The sequence below is a fragment of the Hemiscyllium ocellatum genome, chromosome 18, assembly GCF_020745735.1.
Source record: "Hemiscyllium ocellatum isolate sHemOce1 chromosome 18, sHemOce1.pat.X.cur, whole genome shotgun sequence".
Taxonomy (NCBI): domain Eukaryota; kingdom Metazoa; phylum Chordata; class Chondrichthyes; order Orectolobiformes; family Hemiscylliidae; genus Hemiscyllium; species Hemiscyllium ocellatum.
In genome coordinates this window covers 78,655,043-78,678,667 of record NC_083418.1, presented here as the reverse complement: position 1 = coordinate 78,678,667, position 23,625 = coordinate 78,655,043, and the positions used below count along the sequence as shown (strand labels likewise).

General features: G+C 42.1%; 1 protein-coding gene across 1 annotated transcript in view; it reads left to right on the top strand.

Annotated features, from left to right (window-relative positions):
• Nucleotides 1–1,333: 1,333 nt before the first annotated feature.
• The window catches only part of LOC132824280 (palmitoyltransferase ZDHHC13-like), a 57,687-nt gene continuing 35,395 nt past the window's right edge, over nt 1,334–23,625 (top strand). Inside the window, exons 1-9 of the mRNA XM_060838624.1 lie at nt 1,334–1,458; nt 6,633–6,805; nt 10,510–10,632; nt 10,749–10,826; nt 13,124–13,268; nt 16,532–16,596; nt 16,693–16,855; nt 18,702–18,833; nt 21,630–21,763. Of these exons, the coding sequence (XP_060694607.1) occupies nt 1,441–1,458; nt 6,633–6,805; nt 10,510–10,632; nt 10,749–10,826; nt 13,124–13,268; nt 16,532–16,596; nt 16,693–16,855; nt 18,702–18,833; nt 21,630–21,763 (1,031 nt within the window). The 5' untranslated portion in view covers nt 1,334–1,440. The remainder of the gene's footprint in view (nt 1,459–6,632; nt 6,806–10,509; nt 10,633–10,748; nt 10,827–13,123; nt 13,269–16,531; nt 16,597–16,692; nt 16,856–18,701; nt 18,834–21,629; nt 21,764–23,625) is intronic.

Below are 23,625 nucleotides of genomic sequence, written 5' to 3'. Positions count from 1 at the left end.
GAAACAAGACGTATGGTTCCGAGAATGAGAAATGTCAGTTGTGATGATAGATTGAAAATGTTGGGGGTGTTCTTAGAAGATGAAAGCTCTGAGAAGATTTGATACAGGTTTTCAAAATCATGACTGTGCTGGATGGGATGGGAAAAAGCTGGTCCCACATGTAAAAGATAAAAAAAACGGGTAAAGTTGCCACCGTTTTACCATCCCATAGAGAGAGATGACCGATGGTGATTTAAACTGAGGGTCACCATTCCATCAAGTGAGGGGAGATGTTGGGAAGGAAGGACCTTCATGGTAACCTCAGCCACTCATTATTCTGCATTGTGCTCAATGAAAGGAACAGGAACGAGGGGGACATGGATTTAACGTGACATCCAAAAGGGTAGTAGTCATGATTTGGAGATGCCGGTGTTGGACTGGGATGTACAAAGTTAAAAATCACACAACACCAGGTTGTTGTCCAACAGGTTTAATTGGAGGCACACTAGCTTTCGGAGTGACGCTCCTTCATCAGGTGGTAGTGGAGGGCTCAATCTTAACACAGAATTTATAGCAAATTTTGCAGTGTGATGGAAATGAGATTATACATTGAAAAATTGATTGTCAGTTAGGTTACAGTGACAGTTTTATATCACCTGATAAAGAAGCGTCGGTCCGAAAGCTAGTGCGCTTCCAATTAACCTGTTGGACTATAATCTGGTGTTGTGTGATTTTTAACTTTGTACAAAAGGATAGAGGGTGATGTGAATAGTTAGGGTCTGGAATGCTCTGCCTGGAAATGTGGTGCAGGCAGATCCAATTGGGGCATATGGTACTAACAGTATGCAAGAATATGGTGAAAACCAGGCGATTGGCAGTATGTAATCCAGCCAGTATAGGTGCAATGGGCCGAGTGGTCCTCCGGACCAGAATCTCAGTCCATGTCCCGTAGCCTTCAGCCCCACCCCTCGGTATCTCCTCATACATGGTCCGGGGCGGGCCGGGGCGGGGCTTGTAGTGGGCGGTGACGAAAGGGGTGCGTGGTCTGCGCGATGACGCAATCGGGGGACGAGTTTCTTTCATGACGCCTGCGGGATTTCGGCCGGTGGAACGCAAGAGGCGGGGCGTGACGTGCGTGATGATGTAAAGCGCCTTGCCTGTTTACGTGGTGACGCAGTGGGCTCTCAGTGTGTAAACTGTCCGGTTGGATGGAAGGGAGAGGGATTACCTAGCCTGGAGGCGGGAAGGGAAGATAGTTGCCATGACGTCGGGGGGGGGCGTGTAGCGTACGCGGTGACATCAGAGAGGCGGACGGTGTTTACGCGGTGACGTTGACCGGACGGACGGTGTTTACGTGGTGACGTCGAAAGTGCGCGTGTCGTGTACGCGGTGTTGCAGGGGGCGATGGAGACCGGCAAACTGGTGTAGGGGCGGGAGCGGGAACCGGAGCAGGAGCAGGCGATGGACGGCGGGCCTGAGGTAAACATATCCCAACTACTGAGCACACCTCTGATGGCAGGGTGGCCGCAGGGAAGTTCTTGTTAAGGATGGGGGAGGGAATGATGGGGATTTGGGGGAAAGGTGAAGGGAGTGACGGGGGAGGGGCTGTTGATGGAGGGGAAGGGGGTAAAGGGGGAAGTGGAGGGGAGGGGGTGGGGTGTTGGGGAAGAGGGAGGGGGTGATGTGGAAGGGGGTGGTGATGGTGGGGAGGGGGTGGTGAGGAAGAGAGGGGGTGATGATGGTGGGGAGGGGGTGATGGGGAAGAGAGGGGGTGATGGGGAAGAGAGAGGGTGATGGGGAAGAGAGAGGGGGTGATGGGGAAGAGAGGGGGTGATGGGGAAGAGAGGGGGTGATGGGGAAGAGAGGGGGTGATGGGGAAGAGGGAGGGGGTGATGGGGAAGGGGGTGGTGAGGAGGGGCTGATGATGGTGGGGAGGGGGTGATGGGGAAGAGAGGGGGTGATGATGGTAGGGAGGGGGTGATGGGGAAGAGGGAGGGGGTGATGATGGAGGGGTGGGGGTGATGGGGAAGAGGGTGGGGGTGATGATGGAGGGGTGGGGGTGATGATGGAGGGGTGGGGGTGATGGGGAAGAGGGTGGGGGTGATGGGGAAGAGAGTGGGGGTGATGATGGAGGGGTGGGGGTGATGGGGAAGAGGGTGGGGGTGATGATGGAGGGGTGGGGGTGATGATGGAGGGGTGGGGGTGATGGGGAAGAGGGAGGGGGTGATGATGGAGTGCTGGGGGTTACAGGGAAGAGGGAGGGGATGAGATAATTAATGAGTTGTGGTGCACTCATTATTTATCTAACTGGGGAAACTACTTCCATAAGTTTTTGGGTGACTTCTGAATGCCATGTATCCTCTTCACTCGCGCAGTATGTGAAATCATTTGGGGGAGTGTCCTATGTGTCAGAAGGCATCGTCCATGCATCCAGGCCAGAAGTTCTGGTTTCAAGTTGTATCTGCCAGTGACCATAATTCTGTTATTTTTAAAATAGTGATGGAAAATGATAGACCAGATCTAAAACTTGAAGTTGTAAATTGCAGGAAGGCTATTAGGCAAGACATTTCAAAAGCTGATTAGGGGCAGATGTTTGCAGGTAAAAGGACGGCTGGAAAATGGGAAGCCATCACAACTGAGATAACGAGAGTCCAGAGATAGTATATTCCTGTCAGGATGAAAGGAAAGGCTCGTAGGTATAGGGAATGCTGGATGACTAAAGAAATTGAGTGTTTGGTTAAGAAAAAGAAGGAAGCATATGTCAGGTATAGATAGGATAGATCGAGTGAATCCTTAGAAAATATAAAGACAGTAGGAGTATACTTAAGAGGGAAATCAGGAGGGCAAAACGGGGACATGAGATAGCTTTGGCTGTTAGGGTTAAGGAGAATTCAAAGGGCTTTTATAAATACATTAAGGTCAAAAGGGTAACTAGATAGAGAATAGGGCCCCTCAAAGATCAGCAAGGCAGCCCTCGTGTGGAACCACAGGAGATTGGGGAGATACGGAACTAGTATTTTGCATCAATGTGTACTGTGGAAAAGGACATGGAAGATATCAAATGTAGGGAAATAGATGGTGACACCTTGAAAAATGTCCATGTTACAGAGGAGGTAATGCTGGATGTCTTGAAATGTACAAAAAGTGGATAAATCCCCAGGACCTGATCAGGCATACTCTAGAACACTGAGAAGATAACGAAGTGATTGCTGGGCCCCTTGCTGAGATATTTGTACCATCGATAGTCACAGGTGAGGTGCCGGAAGCCTGGAGGTTGGCTCACATGGTGCCACTGTTTAAGAAGGGTGGTAAGGACAAGCCAAGAAACTATAGACCAGTGAGCCTGACGTCGCTGGTGGGCAAGTTGTTGGAGGGAATCCTGAGGGACAGGATGTACATGTATTTGGAAAGGCAAGGACTGATTAGGGATAGTCAACATGACTGTGTGAGAAATCATGTCTCACAAACTTGATTGAGGTTTTTAAAGTAGTAACCAAGAGGATTAATAATGGCAGAGCAGTAGATGTGATCTACATGGACTTCAGTCAGGCATTCGACAAAATTCCCCATGGGAGACTGGTGAGCAAGGTTAGATCTCACGGAATACAGGGATAACTTGTCATTTGGAAACAGAACTGGCTCGAAGATCGAAGACAGAGGGTGGTTGTGGAGGGTTGTTTTTCAGACAGAAGGTCTGTGACCAGTGGAGTGCCACAAGGATAAGTGCTGGGTCCACTACTGTTCGTCATTTATATAAATGATTTGGATATGAGCATAGGAGGTATAGTGGAGGTGTGGTGGATAGTGAAGAAGGTTACCTCAGATTACAACAGGATCTTGATCAGATGGGCCAATGAGCTGAGGAGTGGCAGATGGAGTTTAATTCAGATAAATTTGAGGTGCTGCATTTTGGGAAAGCTAATCTTAGCAGGACTTATACACTTATTGGTAAGGTCCTCGGGAGTGTTGCTGAACAAAGAGACCTTGGGGTGCAGGTTCATAGCTCCTTGAAAGTGGAGTCACAGGTAGATAGGATAGTGAAGAAGGCGTTTGGTATGCTTTCCTTTATTGGTCAGAGTATTGAGTGCAGGAGTTGGGAGGGCATGTTGCGGCTGTACAGGACATTGGTTAGTCCACTTTTGGAATATTGCATGCAAGCCTGGTCTCCTTCCTATCGGAAAGATGTGAAACTTGAAAGGATTCAGAAAAGATTTACAAGGATGCTGCCAGGGTTGGAGGATTTGAGCTATAGGGAGAGGCTGAACAGGCTGGGGCTGTTTTCCCTGGAGCGTCGGAGGCTGAAGGGTGACCGTGTAGTGGTTTATAAAATCATGAGGGGCGTGATCATGATAAGTCAACAAGGTTTCTTCCCTGGGTTGGGGGAAATCCAGAACTAGAGGCCATAGGTTTAGGGTGAGAGGGAAAAGATATAAAAGAGACCTCAGGGGCAACTCTTTCACACAGAGTGGTACATGTATGGAATGAGCTGCCAGAGGATGTGGTGGAGGCTGGTACGATTGCCCCATTTGATGGGCATATGAATAGGAAGGGTTTAGAGGGATATGGGCCGGGTGCTGGCAAGTGAGACTAAGTTGGGACATCTGGTTGGCATGGGTGAGTTGGACCAAATGGTCTGTTTCTATGCTGTACGTCTCTCTGACTCTACATGTGGATGCTAATGGAATAATGTAGATGAGATGGGCTTCAGATTTGTTTCACACATCGGTGCAACATCAAGGGTCAAAAGGCCTGTACTGTCATGTTCTATGTCCAGGTCATAACAGCCATAAAGTGTTCGTAACATGGCCAAATTGTTCGGTTATAACTTGTACATTCAGTGGTCTTGTGGGGCACTGTTACTATTGCTGTGACTGATCCAGAATGTCTGGGTGCAAGTCCCATCTGCCCTAGATGTGTGCATAACGTGTCTGAATAGGTTGATTAAATTTGCTAAAATTAAAATCAGCTTCTCGGCAAGTTGCTAATTTAAAGCCTAAGATCATGCTCGTCTGGAAATGCCTGAATTCGGATGCCACGCAACCTTGGGCCTGGTTACCACTTGGATGAGAGACCGCTTGTGAATTCTTGGCTTAAAGGTCTTGTGGCACTTTTGTAATGTTCCTGCCTCTGGGCCAGAAATCCCATCTGTACTAGGGGTGCGTCATAACATGTCTGAACAGGCTACAGAAAACAAATCTTTGAAAGCATTTGTAAAAGATACCTCTTTTCTGCTTTAGTGTGCCACGTTATAGAGCTAACTGGATATAGTTCTTGTTACTGACTTGGGTTGTGAAGAATAGGGAGTTAAAACTCCAGTGGTGTTTTCTAAACTGCTATTACATTCTGAAGTATTAGGTTACTCAATGCTTCTTGGAATCATGTTTACAAATTCTCACAGCAGGTCTCTTGGTATTTTGCTAATAAAATAGACTATGAGCAGTGTTCTTGCTTTTTTTCTCCAAAGTTAACATCCGTTTTTGTCACTGTTTTCATTTGATGCTGAAATATTATTTACCCTTTTTTTCGATTAGAAAACTCATGTCTGGAAAGGTTGTTGCATTTGAGCACTGGTAAACAAATCCTGAATGATTTTTATTCACTGGGGATGTTGTAACTGCTGCAGGTGCTTCAAGACGTTTTTTGTTCAAATGTACACAATTGGGAACTTCTTAAGAACATACAGGCATTCAGGCCCTCAATCCTGCAGTGTCATTCAACAAGATCATGACTGATCTGACCACATTTCCAACTACCCCAATAACCTTTCTTTCCTTCAGAATTTATCTCCCTTAAGAACATTTTGATGCTTCTGCTTCTACTGCCTTGCCTGGAAAAGTTTGGAAGATTGGCAACATTGAGAGCAAAATTCACCTCAACCCAGTTTAAAATTGGCAACTCTCGAATTTTAAATGGTGATTCCTATTCTGGATGCTTCCAAACACAGAAACATCTTTTCAACATCAACCCTGTCAAGTCACCCACAGGACCATCTTATGATCTCTAGTTACTTTTAACTACAGCAGATACAAACCTAGCCGTCCAGAAGTGGCCAATACTGTGCACACAACTCCAGATTTGGTCTCACCAGTACTCTGAATGATGGACTGAATTTTATACTTTGTATTCAATTTTCCTTCGCTAAAGCATAACATTTTATTAGCTTTTCTGTTTACTTGCTATACCTGCATGCAGATCATCTGTGATTCATGCACAAGAAAACCCAAATTTGCCTGCATCACAAATCCATCGCTCCTGTGGCTGAATACTTGAGTCTGCATCTTTTATGAGACAGTTCAGTTGAAGAAATGGACCTAATTTAAATTTTACTTAGTTCTGTGGTTATATTTTTAATATTTATTCAACACTGCTATGAAATTAGAGTTTGTTTTATATCAGTGAACTGCATCTCTCCTCATTTGTGTACCTTTTTGTTTAGTTCCTGAATTTAGATATTCAACTGGGGTGGGAAGGGCCAGGTGGAAGAAAGAGATTCTTAAGGGAGTATGTTAGCATTGCCTCCTAAGCAAGTTGGTCACAAGTGCCCTCTCATCCACAGGTGCCCTCTCAGCTGGGTATAGTGCATGCTATAAATAAAGGAGACCACCTCCCTGCATCTCCTCAGTGTTTCATTAATGCTTATGTTTTACCTACAGTGTCATCTCAACTGTCCTCATGAGCACCTGGGGCCACATAAACAAGAATCTCTTGGCAATGGGAGAGAAGAGCTGTTCAATAACTCAAATCAAGCCACAAGTCCGACTGAACATCACAATGACCTTGCTTTTATGGAAGACTATAGCAACTGGGATATTGTAAGAGCCACACAGTAAGTACATTGTGAGTGACAGTGTTACCTAGCATGTTCACCCAGAAGTCTAAACACAGTACAAGGAGTTGAAGCAGACCACATGGCCCCTACTACCTCATCTGCACTTTCCCATGTGCTCCCCATCTGTCTTGATTACAAATCTCTTGTGCACCTTTTTCCTTTTGAGGACAGAACTTCAACTTTTCATCCTGTGTATTATTTTTGTACGTATTTAATGCAAGTCAGCATTGAGTATGGAAGTTTCTTGTTTATTGTGTCTCTTTTACGTCGTGGATCATGGTTGGAAATTGGATAAGTAACATTCAGTAATGTATCAGGAAGCAGTTACATTAAGAACATAACTGGTCTGAGAAACCACTGAACATGTTCAATGTGAAAGATCCTCATGATCTTGAACCTTTATTGCCCTTGAACTGAGTGGCTTGTAAAGAGTGCTGTCCAGAGTCTACCCCTTCTGTGGGCCTGGTGTCACCTGCTGACCAGACCCAAGTAAGGAGAGCAGATTTCATTCCCTAAAGAACAAGTGAACAAGGTGGGTTTTCATGACAATCAGCAATGTTTTTATGTTTGCAATTAGACTGCTTTAAAATTCCAGATCTTTTAAAAAGAATCAGATTTCACCATGTGCCACGGTGAGTTTTGAACCCATGTGCCCAGAATATTAGAGACTCTGGATTAAAAATTCTAGTGATTTTTACCATCACGTCACAGACTCCTCCTTAAAAATAACTGTCCCCCATTCTTCCCTGGGCATCCTGAGTGTGAACTTTATTCTGGTATTGGTAAGATTAAGGAGTCAAGAAGCCCAGGTGACACCCAGGGTGTTTGAGATTGAGCTGCTTCAGAATATGGTGAGAAAGTAACCAGGATATGGTCAGAGAGAGAGAGAGAGTATTGTCCAGGGGAAGGATGAGGGTTAGGTGAGGGTCACTGGGGGTGGATGGTGAAAGAGTAATAAGGTGAAGATGAGTGTTTTTTGAGGCGGGAGGGGGGAATGGTGTTGTAGGTGAAGGTGACTTGGCATTTGGAGTGACCTTGGGTGTTGAGATTTTTATGATAAACAAGTTTTGCTGGGTGTGCAGAAAGGTATTTTGTGGTTGTGAGCAGTGGTCCTGGGTGCCCAAGCTGTTTGGGTGGTGTAGTTGGGGTTACTTGCACTGATCAGCAGCATCTTAGTTATTGTGAGCTGGAGTGCTTTAGGAATGTTTGTCTAAAAATACATACTAAAAAGTTCCTCTGATGTAAATTTAAACAAAATTTCACACAGTCACTGAGATTGCTGTTGAGTGTGATGCAATAGACTGCAATCTAACCTTCCTGTTCTGTTTCTAAAATGTTAAAATTGTAGAATGAGCACTTTTGAAATTGTGGCAGTTGCAACCGTTATTCAATTAGGAACATCATCAATGCCTTTGTGTGGCGATGGTGAAATATTTGGTTTGATTTTTGTGCTTCTGGATGTATCAACCTGTAATAATAAGGATCATGGATGGCAGCAATCTTGTGGCATTACGCTTTTTGATAGTAAGCTAAGTGCAGTCCTTATTGTGGTATTGTCGCTATAGGTGCAATGTGTGTGGGTATTGTATGAAAAACTTTGACTGAAAATTTATACATACTGCATACTGGTTCACCAGTTATCAGTGTCATTAATTATGGCATCCAGTCACTCAGTTCAATGTGGAGCCAAGCTAGATGGTGGAATTCTGAGATTCAGCACTCCTTGAAACTGCAGGATATGGATCTAACTCCGGTTTTAGCATCTGAGATTGGCTTTTAGACACAGTACATGTACATTTGCACTTAATGCATTAACATGAACAATAAATTTCAGCACACCTATGTGAAATCACAGTGTGGCAATATGTTTCATAAAACTGTGTTTCTTTACTTAAAAAAAAATCACTGGTTGGATAATAGGCTGACAGATGCTGAGCTTCCAAGATGATAAAAAACAGTATTGTGGCAGTAGCTACTGAATTTTATTTCGTGACACTAGAAGCAAGTTATCAATTCCTATATGCCTCTGAAGTTGCTTTCCATGTCCTACTCTAAATATTAATTGTTTACTTAATACATGGCTTTGTATTTTACCCCCTGGTCAGCCCCTCCACTATCAAATGTTTGAAACACCTTACAGTTGCTTCCTTTGCAATTTGATTTACAGGAAACGGTTTCAAGATGTTAAAAATGATCACGTTTCAATTTTAAGTGGCATATTTATGAAAATATAGAGGTAGTGAAACCTACTTGTTATTATTTCAAACCAAGGCAGTTCTTGAGCTGTTGCAGAGTTGTACTGTTAAGTTGGTTTCTGTCTCCATAAATCTGGCCAGATTTGCTGAGTTTCTCAGGGCTTTATATTTATTTAAGATAGTTCTTAAACTATTTTGAGATTAAAAAGCACATTCTAGTAACTGCAGGTGCCGGGCATCCTATTCTTTTGTTTCTAAGCCTTGGTTCTGCAGCTCCAAGAAGGTGAAATCTTCTCTCAGTATCAGATTCCTATGTGAGATGAATAGATAATCTTGCCCATTTGTTGATGGATTGTTGCCAAATGTGCTGCACTTTAAAGCACTGATCTCCCTATTATGATCACAAAATTCACTTCAGTTGGGGTGGGAGAGAGAAGGGAACTATGTGACACTGTAATTTAGCTTTTTATCTTTCACCTTTGGCACCCATTTTCAAATTTAGGCAACATTTGCTTCAATATAGAATTAACAGTGGAACTGCAGGATAATTAATTTCCTGAATTAACACGAGCCAGCATTCCCCTTTTTGAAGGCTTGGGGATTAGTGGTACCATGCACTCCTCACTCTCATTTTGTATATCCATCTCCCCACTCAAACCACTTCCACAGCCTTCAGTTGTCTTGGTTCTACCTTCTGCAATTCCCTCTCTGTTTCCTTGAAGAACCTCACTAAAATCCAGTTTTCTGTATAAGCTTGGAAGTTACTCTGTATACTGTATCCTTTAGGATTGACATCATTTTTGTTTTGTTATTTTTATGCAGTGCCTTGGGATATTTTTGTTAATGAAGCTATATACATAGAGATTGTTTGCAGCATGTACTGTCACGGCAACATGCCAAGAGTCACTTGACATCCAGATCCAAGACTGCTTCCACACAGAAGGACAGCCACGGCAGACACATAGAACGCTATACCCTGCATGTTAAAACCACGAAAACTTGGCATTACATCACGAGGTTGCTGTGACTGGTTCAAAATCTGGAAACTTCAACTGTACAGCACTGTAGACATACTTCCACCACAGTTTCTTCAGTTCAAGAAGGTGGCTTGCCACCCCTTTCTTAAAGACAACTAGTGATGCACAATAAATAATGACTTTGCCAGCATAATTCACATCCCATGAGTGAAAATAAATTCCTAAATCTTCTGGCATTCTGATCAATGCTCAATCTTCAGTCAGCATCTCAGAAATAGATCTCACTCATTTATAGATCTCACTCATTTATAGATCTCACTCATTTATAGATCTCTCACAAATCAGCTGGTGTGTTTTCCGAAATTCAAATAATGCTTTAACATCAAAAGTACAGAAGATGCAATTTCAATTCGCTAATGATTATGGACAAACCTGCCTTCTATTTGGAAGAAAGTGGCTCTATAGCTGGGCACTGTCCATCTTTGTCTCCATTTTCTTTTCTAATAAAGACCACATTTAACACTTTCAGATACGGAATAATTGATAGATGTAAAGAGCTGATAGAAGCTGGTTATGATGTCCGACAGCCTGACAAAGAGAACGTGACGTTGCTTCACTGGGCAGCCATAAATAACCGAATAGATCTTGTCAAGTAAGTCCTGTCGGTTCCCCATTTGAAGTTCATTTTGCATAATATTTAATTGTATAACAGTTCAGTACAAGTGTACATATTCTCATTATATTAACTTCATTGAAATCCATCCACAGATACTATGTTTCAAAAGGTGCCATTGTGGACCAGCTCGGCGGAGATTTAAACTCAACACCCCTTCATTGGGCAACCAGGTACAGTTGCAGAAAAGCTCAATTCCTTAACGATTTTCATTAGCGTGTTGTTCTGTAGCTGTCTAGCCATAAGTTCTAAATATTCAAATGAAAAGTGGTGATGCGTGAGGTGTTTCTATTTGACTATGTAAACAGTAATGTATCAGTCATTTTCTAATCATTCATTCCCTAACTCTAGCTAATTTCCAGGATTTGAAGACAAATGTTACATTTAATAGACTTTGGCAGTAAGCTGTCTTACCATGGAGGAAATATCTTAAGTTATTCAAATAGGTTTTACAACTTAATAGCATCGCAATTAACCTTCAGGTTCAAATGACAATTGAGCTTGAAACCTTATTAGTTGCTGAGCAGACACTGCAGTTTGAAGTGCCTTTGTTTTGTCTTGATTCATAGTTTTAAAGTTATTGTTTAAGATTTTCTGTAACAAATGAGCTAAAATCAGTGTTAATTAATTTTTACATTGTTCTACTTTTGTAGGCAACCTCTACCCAAACCACATAATAGAGCTTTTCCTTTTTACTTTTAATAGCAGAAAATGTACATCGCAAGAATTATTTACGTTGTTCTTTAAGCAATCATTTAATTCCCGGGACCCAGTCTGAAGTTAGCCTTGCCTCCCAAGGGTTTTCTTTCATTCTTTTCCTTTCGCAGCCTGGTGATTTTTAACCTGGGAACTATCTTCCATGGTGAGGATTTTTCCAGGAATATTCTATATGGTACAAGCTGGGCTAATCTTCCAGTCTTGTTTGGAATCCCCATGAATTTGTTTTTCTTTTCAATGTGAACACAAGCTCCCACTGCTTTCTCTGAAATATGAGGCCTCTAGTTGCACTCCCCACCCCCCCACCCCAGACTATACTGTACTGTGAGTCTGACAGTATCTGGTTACTTGTGAAATTACAGCCTTCTCAAAGCCCACTTCCATAGCAGCGAGAATCAATGACCCTTGTACATCTGGAAATGCTGATGAACTAGCCTTTGAGACTCCAACTTTATGTGAAAGTGAATGATCACCTTAAAGCATCATTGTCACAATCCGACATTCTCAACACAGCCTTGCAACTTTGGAGTTGCAATTTAAACAATCTAAACTCACTTTACTCTCCAAAACCTGTCCACCATCTATAAGACCCAAGTCAGGAGTATAATGAAATATTTGCCGGGATGAGTAGAGCTTCAAAATACTTAAGAACCTTGACACCATCCAGGACAAAGCAGCCTGCTTGACATATCCAGAATCGTTCATTCCCTTGAGTAGTTAGTGTACCATCCACAAAATGCATTTCACACAGCATCTTCCAAACCTATGATCACCATCATTGAGAAGAACAAGGGCAGCAGGTATATGGGAACACCACCCACAAGTTCCTCTCTAAGTCACTACTATCCTGACTCCGAAATATATCGCGATTTCTTAAATGTCATTGAGTGAAAATCCTGGAACTCCCTCCCTGATGGCATTGTGGCTATACCTTCACCAAATGGACCTCAGCTCCTCAGGAAGACAGCTCACCACCATCTACTCAAGGACAGTGTTTGGCAGACAATAAATATTGGCCCTGTTAGATATTCTCACCTTCCCTGAGTGAATTAAAAAACAGACTTGTGTGAATACAAATTTCAAAATGGGTCACGAGTTTTTTAAACTTGAAATTATCAATATAATCCCAAAATCCAACAGTCTTTATAAACCTTACATTTGTAACAATACTTTCTTTATTAAGAACTACAATATTGGGTTTGGGGGTGTGTAGGACTGTTGAGATTTGACGGTTAACCTTGGTTGCATATAACCCTCTCAGTCATTTTTGAGATAGTGTTTTAAATTGTTTTTTTTGTTTAACTTTACTTTCCCTCCCCTCACCCCATTAATAGAAAATAATTAAAGTTTAACTGTTCCTTTGTGGAAAATGCTTTTTTTTAATGACAATGCAATTACTCAAGAATTTAGTTGATGTAAATGATGTGTTGAGGTTCATAAAGGTTTGCAAAGATTGAAGACATAGAAACAGGACAATCGTGTTTATGGTAGTGGAAGGGGAAGAGATAAGAATTGACCAGGTTGATATGAAAAATTGGAAAATTTATGCAGTTTGAAGAGAGGTACATTTAAATACAAAATGTGCAGGAAACCCTGAAATGAGACATAGATTTATTCTGAATAGGCATTAGATAACTTGCAGTTTGCTGGTTGTAGAAATTATGCAGGAAAAGCAGTTATAACTGTGAGATTATATGTTTTGCTAATGAGACATTTTTTAACCAAACAAAGAGTGCTTTTTACTATATTTCAGGCAAGGTCACTTGTCTATGGTTGTGTTACTAATGAAATATGGAGCGGATCCCTCCTTGGTTGACAGGGAAGGATTTACCTGCCTTCACCTTGCAGTTCAGTTCCAGCATATGCCTATCGTAGCATATCTTGTGGCAAAGGGTCAGGTATGTCAGATTGTATTTTGCTTGGTATGAAAAGTCTTTCGTGTACGCGCATGGTTCTAATGAAGTGCATTTATTTGAAAATGTTCAGCTGAAGTTGATGCTAAGAAAAAACCAAGGTAACACCTGGTTTGCAGTCTGAATGAAATTTGATCTGTGCACTTCCTCTTCATTTAAGAGTCATTGTTTGTGATGCATGTTAACACCTGCATGCCTCTGCTTTAGAAGTTGCACCATGCCTATTTCATACTTGTACTATCATGAACATGTTACAATGAAGGTTTACCTTCTGGCCTATGATCATCTGTTTTGTGGGTGAACAAAGGGGAAAAATTACTTCCTGCCAGCAATTCACAGTCATATTGAACTTAGTACAAACAAAAATTGCTGGCAAATCTCAGCAGATCTGGCAGCATCTACGGAGAGAGAAAAAACAAATTAGCCAACAATGACTTTTCTTTAGAACTGAAGTGACGTGGAAATGTGTTGGGTTTTATACTGTTTAGAAAAAATGGGTAGAGCCAGTTCAAACAAAGTGGAAGGCCAGAGATATGTATTTACTCTCCCTGATGTAGAGGGCACCACATTGTGATAATGGGTTCTATTAAAAGAATGCAAGTAACTCATTTCTTCACCTGGAAGAAGTGTTACTAATCTTAGACAGTAATGTGCTGATGTTGGACTGGGGTGGACAAAGTTTAAAAATCACAACACCAGGTTATTGTCCAACATGTTTATTTGGTGGCATTAGCTTTCGAAGCACTGTTTCTTCATCAGGTCATCAACTACCTGATGAAGAAGCAGCACTTCGAAAGCTCGTGCCTCCAAATACACCTGTTGGACTATAACCTGGTGTTGTGTGATTTTTAACTTAGTGAGGAGAGAGGAAATAAGTGTTTGGTGATGGCATCGTGTTGGAAATGGTGGAATGCAGCATCTAGTAGGTCAGAAAGTGAGGATAAGGGATACCATATCATGTTTCTGGAAGGAACAGGAAGGGGTGAATGCTGAAGTGCAGGAAGTAGGTGAGAGTCACCGTTAAGGCAAAAAGAAACCAATAATGGTTGAGGGAACAAGCTCTCGGAAGGGCATGTGTTGAAGCCACATCACCAGAGCAGATGGAAAGGAAAAGGTGGGAGTAGATTCCTTCCAGGAAGCAGGTTGTGAAGAAATACAGTTGAGATATAAGGGAGTTGATGGTCTTGTAATGAAAATTTATGTAAAGGTTAAAATGTCAAGAAAGGTAGGGAGGTGTCAGAGATTGGTACCTGATGAAGGGCTTTTGTCCGAAAAGCTGATTTTCCTGCTCCTCAGATGCTGCCTGACCTGCTGTGCTTTTCCAGCACCACTCTAATCTAAACTCTGGTTTCCAGCATCTGCAGTCCTCACTTTTGCCTAGGTACCAGAGATTGAGCAGGTGAGGTAGTAAAAGGTGGAAGTTGGAAGTAAAAATAATTAGTTTTTCGAATTCCAGATGAGATGAGAAAGTGGCATAAATATCGTCATTAAAATGCTGGCGAGAGGTTGAGGGTGGAAGCCTCCATAGGAGCGGTGAAAGTTTACAACTCTTGCGATTCCAAGGATAAATGCAAAAGGAGGGTTTGGGTTCTGGCAGGTAATAGAAGTATAGAGGAGCATTTTGCAAGTGGAATAGTCCCTTCAGAATCCTGACAAGAGGTGAGGGAATGGCGTGTTTCATGGTGGTGTAATGCTTGCAATGGAGGTGGATGATCTTTTGAATCCTTCCATGATTGATTGTTTTTTTTAAAAAAAAATTCATTCTTTGAATGTGGGTGTCACTGACTGGGCCAGCACTTATTCTGTCTCTACTTGCCCTTGAGAAGGTGGTGGTGAGCTGCCTCTTGAACCACTGCAGACCAGGTGCTGTAGATAGATCCACAATGGAATTATGGAGGGAATTTTAAGGATTTTGACTCAGCAGCCCTGAGGAGCAGCAATGTATTTCCAAGTCACTGTGGTGATTGACTTGTAGAGGAATTTGCAGGTGGTGGTCTACCCATGTATGTGCTGGATGATTATGTGCTGCCTAAGAAACCTTGGTGAGTTATTATAGTACATTTTGTAAATGGTATATACTGCTGCTCCTAAGTGTAGGTGGTAGAGGGAATGTACGTTTGTGTATGTGGTGCCAATCAAGCAGGCTGCAGTTTCATAGGTGGTGTCAGGTATTGAGTGTTGTTGGAATTGCACATGTCCAGTGGGAAGTCTTCTTTCATACCGCTGACTAGTGCTACTCAGGCCAGAGGAGGAAACACTGGAAGGGTTCAAAATTGATAAGTGATACTGATATTTAAAGTTGACTAGACACTGAAACTGGATAAGAATCAGCAAAGGATATTGAAGAACGTGAGAATGGAAATTGAAAGAACACTGGCACCAATCTTTTATTCATCCCTAGACTATAGAAAGGTGCCTAAAGATTGGAGATTTGCAAACATCGTAAACATGTTTGGACCTGTTGAGTTTTGCCAACACCATTTTTATTTCAGATCTCCAGCATCTGCAGATTTGTTGCTTTATTTATTTAGTGCAATATTTTTTGTGTATTCAATCACGTGATGTGGATGTTGCTGGCCAGGCTGGTATCTATTTCCCACCTCGAATTGCCGAGAGGGTCGTTGAGAGTCAGCCACATTGCTAAGGGTCTGAAATTGCATGTAGGCCAGACTGGGGAAGGATGGCAGATTTCCTTTCCTAAAGGACATTAGTGAACCAGTTGGGTTTTTCTGACAATTGGCAACAGTTTCGCAGTCATCATTGTACTTCTAATCCCAGAGCACTTTTTTTTTGTGTGCTTCCACGATCTTCTTTAACTTCCCTATTTTGAATTCACATGCTTGTCAAAGAGTTGTAAAGCTGTACAGCATGGAAACAGACCCTTCAGTCCAAATTGTCTACGCTGACCTAACCTAGTCCCATCTGCCAGCACTTAGTCCATATCCTTCTAAACTCTTCCTGTTCATGAACCCTTCCTGTTCATGTACCCATCCAGATGCTTTTTAAATGTTGTAATTGTACCAGCCTCCACCACTTCCTCTGGCAACTCATTCCATATACACACCACCCTCTACGTGAGAAAGTTGCCATTAAGGCCCCTTTTAAACGTTTGCCCTCTCACGCTAAACCTCTGCCCATTCATTCTGGGCTACTCCACCCCAGGGAAAAGGAGCTCAATAAAATTTGTTTATCTTTCATTAAAATCAAATTTTTTTTCTGGAACTGAGATTTTTTTTTGTCATTTTAAGGATGTAGATGTACCTGATATGAATGGACAAACAGCATTAATGATGGCAGCGAGCAGAATACTAGGGTAAGCATAATGTGTTTGTATCTTAGTATCATACACAAAGAGTGCATCTTGTTTAACTGAGTCAACTGGTGTCACTCTTTAATCTGTTTTATCTAGGCCTGAGCCAACCGGATTCCTTGTAAAATTAAACGCTTCGGTAAATGCTATTGATAAAGTACACAGGAACACACCATTGCATTGGGCTGTATTGTCAGGAAATGTGGCTGCATTGAATGTACTTCTAGAAGCTGGTGCTAATGTTGAACTTGAAAATGCAATGGTAAGTCAGGCTTCAAAATCTGTCTTTGTCTGATTTTTGTCTCAATGCTTTAATTAGATTAGTTAGCTGTTTGTGACTTTGTGTCTTTATGAAGCATTTTATATCGAGGATACTTAGCAAATCAATATGATTAGGCAGAGCCAACATGTTTTGTGAAAGGGCTGTTCAGCATGTATTTTTGACAAATTAACATTCATTGTTGTTTACAGGGAGACTGGTAGGTGTTTGGATTTCCCAAGTATGTGAATATCCTGCTTCTGTTGGGGTAGAGCTCAGCAACAGCTTTTTGGCACTTTGCCAACATGACTAACTGACTTGAACATAACTAAGAACTGGATATCATGAGCACATCATTTAACCAGTGAGTGGGTCAGCCAAAACTTGGAGGAGTCAGCTATTTGTCCCTTTTGAACCCATTCGAGATATTTCCATAATCTGATTGTGATCTGAGTTCCATTTCCTGTTTGCGCCCATAACTGTTCACTGTTTTTGTCCGTCAAAAATTTGCCTAACTCAACCATGAACCAAATTAAAAGCCCAACCTGCAATATCATCTTGTACATTCTGGTACAGTTTCACATTCTAATGAGCCCTTGAGAGAGTGCATTTCTCCTTGCCTCTGTTTAAAGGGGAGGTTTCTTATTGTCAAATTATGGCCTCTGGTTTTGGCCCCCTGCATGGGAGGAAGCTTCTTCCAGTCCCTTTTAAGATCTTGTACATTTTAATAAGATTACTAATCATGCTTCTTAACTCTCATAGATAAAGACTTAAACTTTTCAACCGTTATTTGTAAGATAATCCCTTCATCCCAGAATGCATCGAATAAACATTTACTCAACAGCTTCTAAATTTTATACCCTTTTAAATAAGGAGACCAAAACTGTTCATAGACTCCAGATGTGACCCTGCAAAAGTTCTGTATGGTTTCAGCAAAACTTCCATATTTGATTTCCCCTTACATTAAACAGCAACTTTCCCTTTGTCTTCCTAATCGCTTGTACTAATATGTGGTTTTTGCACCAGGGCATCCAGGTCCCTTAGTACTACCAAGTTCTGAAATCCCTTCATTTAAATTGTATTGTTTTTCTATTTCTCCTGTCCAAGTTAGACATGTTATTTGTCCCCACAGTGGCTCAGTGGTTAGCGCTGCTGCCTCACAGCACCATGGTCCCAGGTTCAATTCCAGCCTCAGGTGACTTTGTTGTTTACACATACCCTAAAAAAACATTTATTTGTGGGCGGCATGGTGGCACAGTGGTTAGCACTGCTGCCTCACAGTGCCAGAGACCCGGGTTCAATTCCCGCCTCGGCCAACTGTCTGTGTGGAGTTTGCGCATTCTCCCTGTGTGCAAAGATGTGCAGGTTAGGTGAATTGGCCATGCTAAATTGCCCATAGTGTTAGGTGCATTAGTCAGAGGGAGATGGATCTGAGTAGGTTGTTCTTCGGAGGGTTGGTGTGGACTGGTTGTGCCAAAGGGCCTGTTTCCACACTGTAAGTAATCTATTATACTCCATCTGCCAAGTTTTATCTGCTGTTGGCTCGCCAACACATTCTTGAGGGCAGTCATGGGCAGGCAATAAATATTGGCCAGCCAGTGTCATCCATGTCTCACAAGTAAGTTTACAAAAGACAGTCTTTATGATTCCTTTTGGTGTATTTTTGGTTTATCTCTTACATGCATAACCTTTTTACCAGAGTTTATGTTGAGGATTACTAATTCAACATAATCGTTTCATTTTTCTAAAAGGCTTGTAGAATTTTATTCGTAGATTAGTGCATTTTCAGAAGTGCCTATCAGATTTGTCCTTAAGGTGTTGAAACTAAAAAATGCTCATCTGTTTCCAGGGAGAAACTCCTCTGGGGTTAGCTCAGCAAAACCGAAATCCTTGGATCATACGTTGTCTGCTTGATGCAAATGTTCAGCGAAATAGAAGCCATTTTATGGTGAAGGTTTTCAAGATCTTTGAAAAATACAAGGTGGGTGAAATATTTAAAGTCATAATAGAATGTCGCCACTTTTAGGCAACTATTGTGCATTCATCGTTTCGGGCATATTTCAAAAGTAGTAATGGCCAGAGGATGGTGGTGGAAGAGGGGTGTGGTCAGCGGGGAAGGGGTGGGGCAAGGGCTGGAGCTGGAGGTTGGTGTGGTGGAGTGGAGGGGTCAGGGTTTGGGAAGGGAGGGGAACAGGAGGGTTCAAAGCAGAGGGGCAAATCACTGCTAGCTGTCACTCATTTGGCAGCGTTCTGACCATCAAAGTTGAGAGATTTAGTCCCACTCTCAATCAAAATTGTCATTCCATTGCAGTAATTAGGAGTGCTGTCTGTCAGCAGCTGCTTGTCTTTCTGATGTGATATTAAACTAAGCCTGTATGTGTGTTCTTGGATGATTGTAAAAGATCTGACAAGTCTATTTTAATGACTCTGCTCGGGACGGATGTGGGCAAGGGAAAGGAGTTATCCTCAGTTTCCTGTCCAATAATTATACTCGTAGTAGTATCACAAAAAGAGAATTGTTTAGTTGTTATTACATGGCTACTTACAGGAGATTGCTGCGTACAAACAGGCTGACATGTTTATTATATTACAATAATGCACTGGAACAGCATAGTTGTGTGCGATGTGGTATATATGCAAATCTTTATTTTTGATTCAAGCACCCCCATCAAAATTTTACTCTTCCTACTTTAACATAAAGAGAAAAACCCAACCTCTCGTCTCCCATCATAAAGTCTTTGATCTCTGGTATGAGTAAAGAAATCTTGTCTGTACCCATCTTGAAGACTTTCTTAAGTGTGGGCTTGAGATTTAACCACAGCGCACCAGCTGTGCTCTAACCAGTGTTTTATCATGTTTAGTACAAGCACGTTGCTTGTGTACTTTATGCTTCGATTTTTAAAAGCCTCGAATCTTATGTCTTTTTCACAGACATCTCAATTTGTCTTAGTACTTTCAAAGATCTGTCCATTAGACATGCGTAGGTATCTTACATACAGATATTTTTCTATTTTTGTGCCTTCTTTTAAATTGTTCTACTTGTTTGTATTGTTCCTGCTATCAAAATGCATTGTTTCACATTTCTTCTGCGTATACAATCACTATTCTTGGTTCAAGGGTAAGCAGTGTATATTGCCACAAGAACTCTGAATCGTTGAGTGGGTGGGAGCATTGGGAAGAGATTGTGGATTGTGGAGTGATAGCACCTGCTGGTTGCCTTTGTTGGTTGGATTGTCAGTTTGGATCAGATTATTCCCAAAACGTGATCCGATTCAAGTTGGGAATGAACTGAGGACCTACCTCTTTACCAGCCCTCGGTGCTGTGGGTCAGATCTGCCTTTGGCAGAGACCTCAATAAAGAAGAAATTTGATCTGTCGTCTATTTGTTTTACTGTTCTGTCACAGTTATCCTCATTTTTTTACATTTTCGAGTTTTGAGTCATCTGCGAACTCTTGTGTGATATTCTGTGTATCCAAATCATGAATAATATTTTTAAAAAACACAATGGTCTCAACACGGATCCTACCACTCCCTTTTACTTTGCCTTTTAGATAGTTTCATATCTATGGCACAACTGCCTCTTTATTCCCTCGGACTCCAATTTTCCTTTAAAATTGATTGAAGCACTTTGTTACAGATCTTTTGCAAGTCCACATCCATGACATGAACTGCGTTATCTGAATCAACACTGTATTTCTACAATGATCTCGATTAGCTTTGGCAAGCCTGACGTATCTCTAACAAATCCATGCTTTGATTTATTAATTGACAATTAATTTTGCTTCAGCTTATGGCTTTGAAAGTCTTTTTGAATAGACCTGTAACCTTTCAATCCTCTGTCAAGAAAGACTAAGTTTCTTGTCAGTGCCACGATATCTTCTACCCTTATTCCTTCGGCAATCTAGGATGCATCCTATCTAGGTCAGGTGACTTATCTGATTTCAGTTTTGGCAACATTTAAAGTTCATTTTATTTACCTATTTTTATCCTATCCAAGTTTTCTTCTCCCTTCCCCTTTGCTGTGATGTTAGTAACATGCTAGTCTCAAGCACAGTCAGTCGCATAGTACCAATTAAACCATGCTCATTTTTTCCCAGTATCTCCTTTTTGCTTTCTAATGCTTTCTGACCCTGCCTTTGACTGTTCGCTTTTCATTATAAATCCGTAAAGGATGCTTGGGTATCCTTCTATGTTAGCGCCCAATCTCTGATTCACTTTCTTTATCTTTTTTCCTTGGTTTTGCTCAGCTTGGTTCTCTCCTGTATTGTGAACTTGATGTTTAACGTAAGTCGTCTTTTGCTGTGAAATTCTATATTGGGAGCGTGAGTTTTAGCTGCCCTTTCCTCTTGTGGGAATTTGACAAGCCACATCCTTCGAAGGTCTTGCAATGCTTATTTGTTGTTTTGACTGGCAAACTTTGAGTCCAATCCACCTTGACTAGATAAGTTTGCAACTCACTGTAGTTAGCTCTCCTCTCGTTGATCATTGTCATGGTTCTGATTTTTTTTCCTTGTCTCATTCGAATATGACTGTAAACCTAATGATACTGTGATGGCAAGTTTTTAAACACTTCTCCACTATCACATGGCTTTCCCCCTTTGAATAGGACTGGATCCAGTTCTAGTGTTCTTCCATTGGTCTGGAAATGCACTGATTTGAGAAAGTTACGTGTTTCAAGAATTCCTTTTCTTTCTGTGCGCTTTAGGATTTTCGGAAAGGAAGATCAATGCAAAATAATAAAAATAGTTATTCATTGGATTATCTCTTGACCTGCAGCTTCTCCTGTTGTTTTTGATGGCAGTGGCAGTGATATGGGTGACTGGCTACATCGCAGATATGGAATCTGACTCCTGGCTTCTGAAGGGCATATTGTTTGTTTGTACTTGGCTCGTAATACAACTTGTGATAAGGTAAGTGCCATTTCTTGCTCATTCACCTTCTCTGATTGCCACTAGAATTCATTCACACAATACTAGGTGAGTAACTGCCTGTGATTCTTCCTCCTGTCCCTTTTATTCCTGTGCCTCCCTCCCCTAGCCATTAATTTTATACTAAAACACCTGATTCCAAGTGAGGTGTTAGAAGACTGAGTTAAAGTTGGTTGCATGCTCCTGGGTTGGAGATGAACATGATAAGAAATGGAAAGTGAAGAGAGGTTATAATAGCTGTCCAGTGATGCAGAATATCAATGCATGAGTAAATTATGAAGGGCAACAAGGTCAGACTCTTCAGCTTTTCCTGCGAACACACTCTATCTATCCCAATCCCCCCCTTCTGCAAGTCTGCTAATCACAATAACATGCTATGGATATAAATATGGCTGAGGTTCCAGATGGGGATGCAAGACACATTTAGTGACTGGAGTAGTATCCTGCAAGAACAGAAAAATAGTGAAATGCCCAATGGCATTCTCAGTGGTAGAACCTTTTATAAGCTCATTCACAACAGCTAATAAGGAAGCTTTTTAGAGTCGTAGAGATGTGCAGCACGGAAACGGACCCTTCAGTCCAATTCGTCCATGCCAACCAGATATCCCAACCCAATCTACTCCCACCTGCCAGCACCTAACCCATATCCCTCCAAACCCTTCCTTTTCATCTAGCCATCCAAATGCCTTTTAAATGTTGCAATTGTGTGCTTGGCCGTTAGTAATTTTGAATTGAATTAAATGTTCAAAAATTCCAATTATCCATTATCTCCTGATATAAAGAGAATTATGGAAAGAAACTTGTACGTATGCTTTTAGTGTAACACAAGGGCTTCCCAAAGTGGGGTTTGCAAAATCCAGGCGGCAATGATTGACTCTACATAAACACAGCTGAAAATGTGTTGCCGGAAAAGCGCAGCAGGTCAGGCTTCATCCAAGGAACAGGAGATTCGACATTTCGGGCACAAGTCCTTCAGGAATGTGCCCGAAACGTCGACTCTCCTGCTCCTTGGATGCTGCCTGACCTGCTGCACTTTTCCAGCAACACACTTTCAGCTCTGATCTCCAGCATCTGCAGACCTCACTCTCTCCTCTACATAAGCGCACCCCATCTCACCGCAGGGTGATGACAGTTTTCAAGCCTAAAACTAAGGTCACAGTGGGAAAACCTTTTGGAAGTACTGGTATAATGTATGTATTTCTATACTTTGATTCACTTTACATAAACAAATAAGTGTGAGAAATGAGGAATGCAAATGCTGGAGATCAGATTCAAAACATGGCACTAAGAAAGCCATGTCAGGCAGCAACCGAAGAGCAGGAGAGTCAACATTTCGAGTGTAAGCTCTTCATCAGGGAGTGGGAGTTGAAGTCATCAGCCACAGGGCAGTGGGGTTGTTTAGTGCGTGTCCCAGAGATGTACTCTGAAATGTTCCGCAAGTTAGCATCCTGTTTCCCTAATGTAGAGGAGAATACATCAAGAGCAACGGATAAGTAGATGGGGTGTTTGGAGGTGCAGGAAAATCTCTACCGGATGTGGAAGGATCCTTTGGGGCTTTGAATGGAGGTGAGGGGAGAGGTGTGGGTTCAGTTTTACACCTCTTGCAGTGGCAAGGGAAGGTGTCAGGAGTGGAGTGGGGATGGGTGGGGCTTGGACCTAATGAGGAAGTCGTGGAGGGAATGGTCTCTGCAGAATGCTGAAAGGGGTGGAGAAGAAAATATATCTCTGGTGGGGTCTGACTGTACTTGGTGGAAATGGCAGAGGATGATGTGTTGTATCCAGAGGTTGGTGGGATGGAAGGTGAGCACTGGGGGTTTCCGTCCTTGTTACGGTTGGAGAGGTGG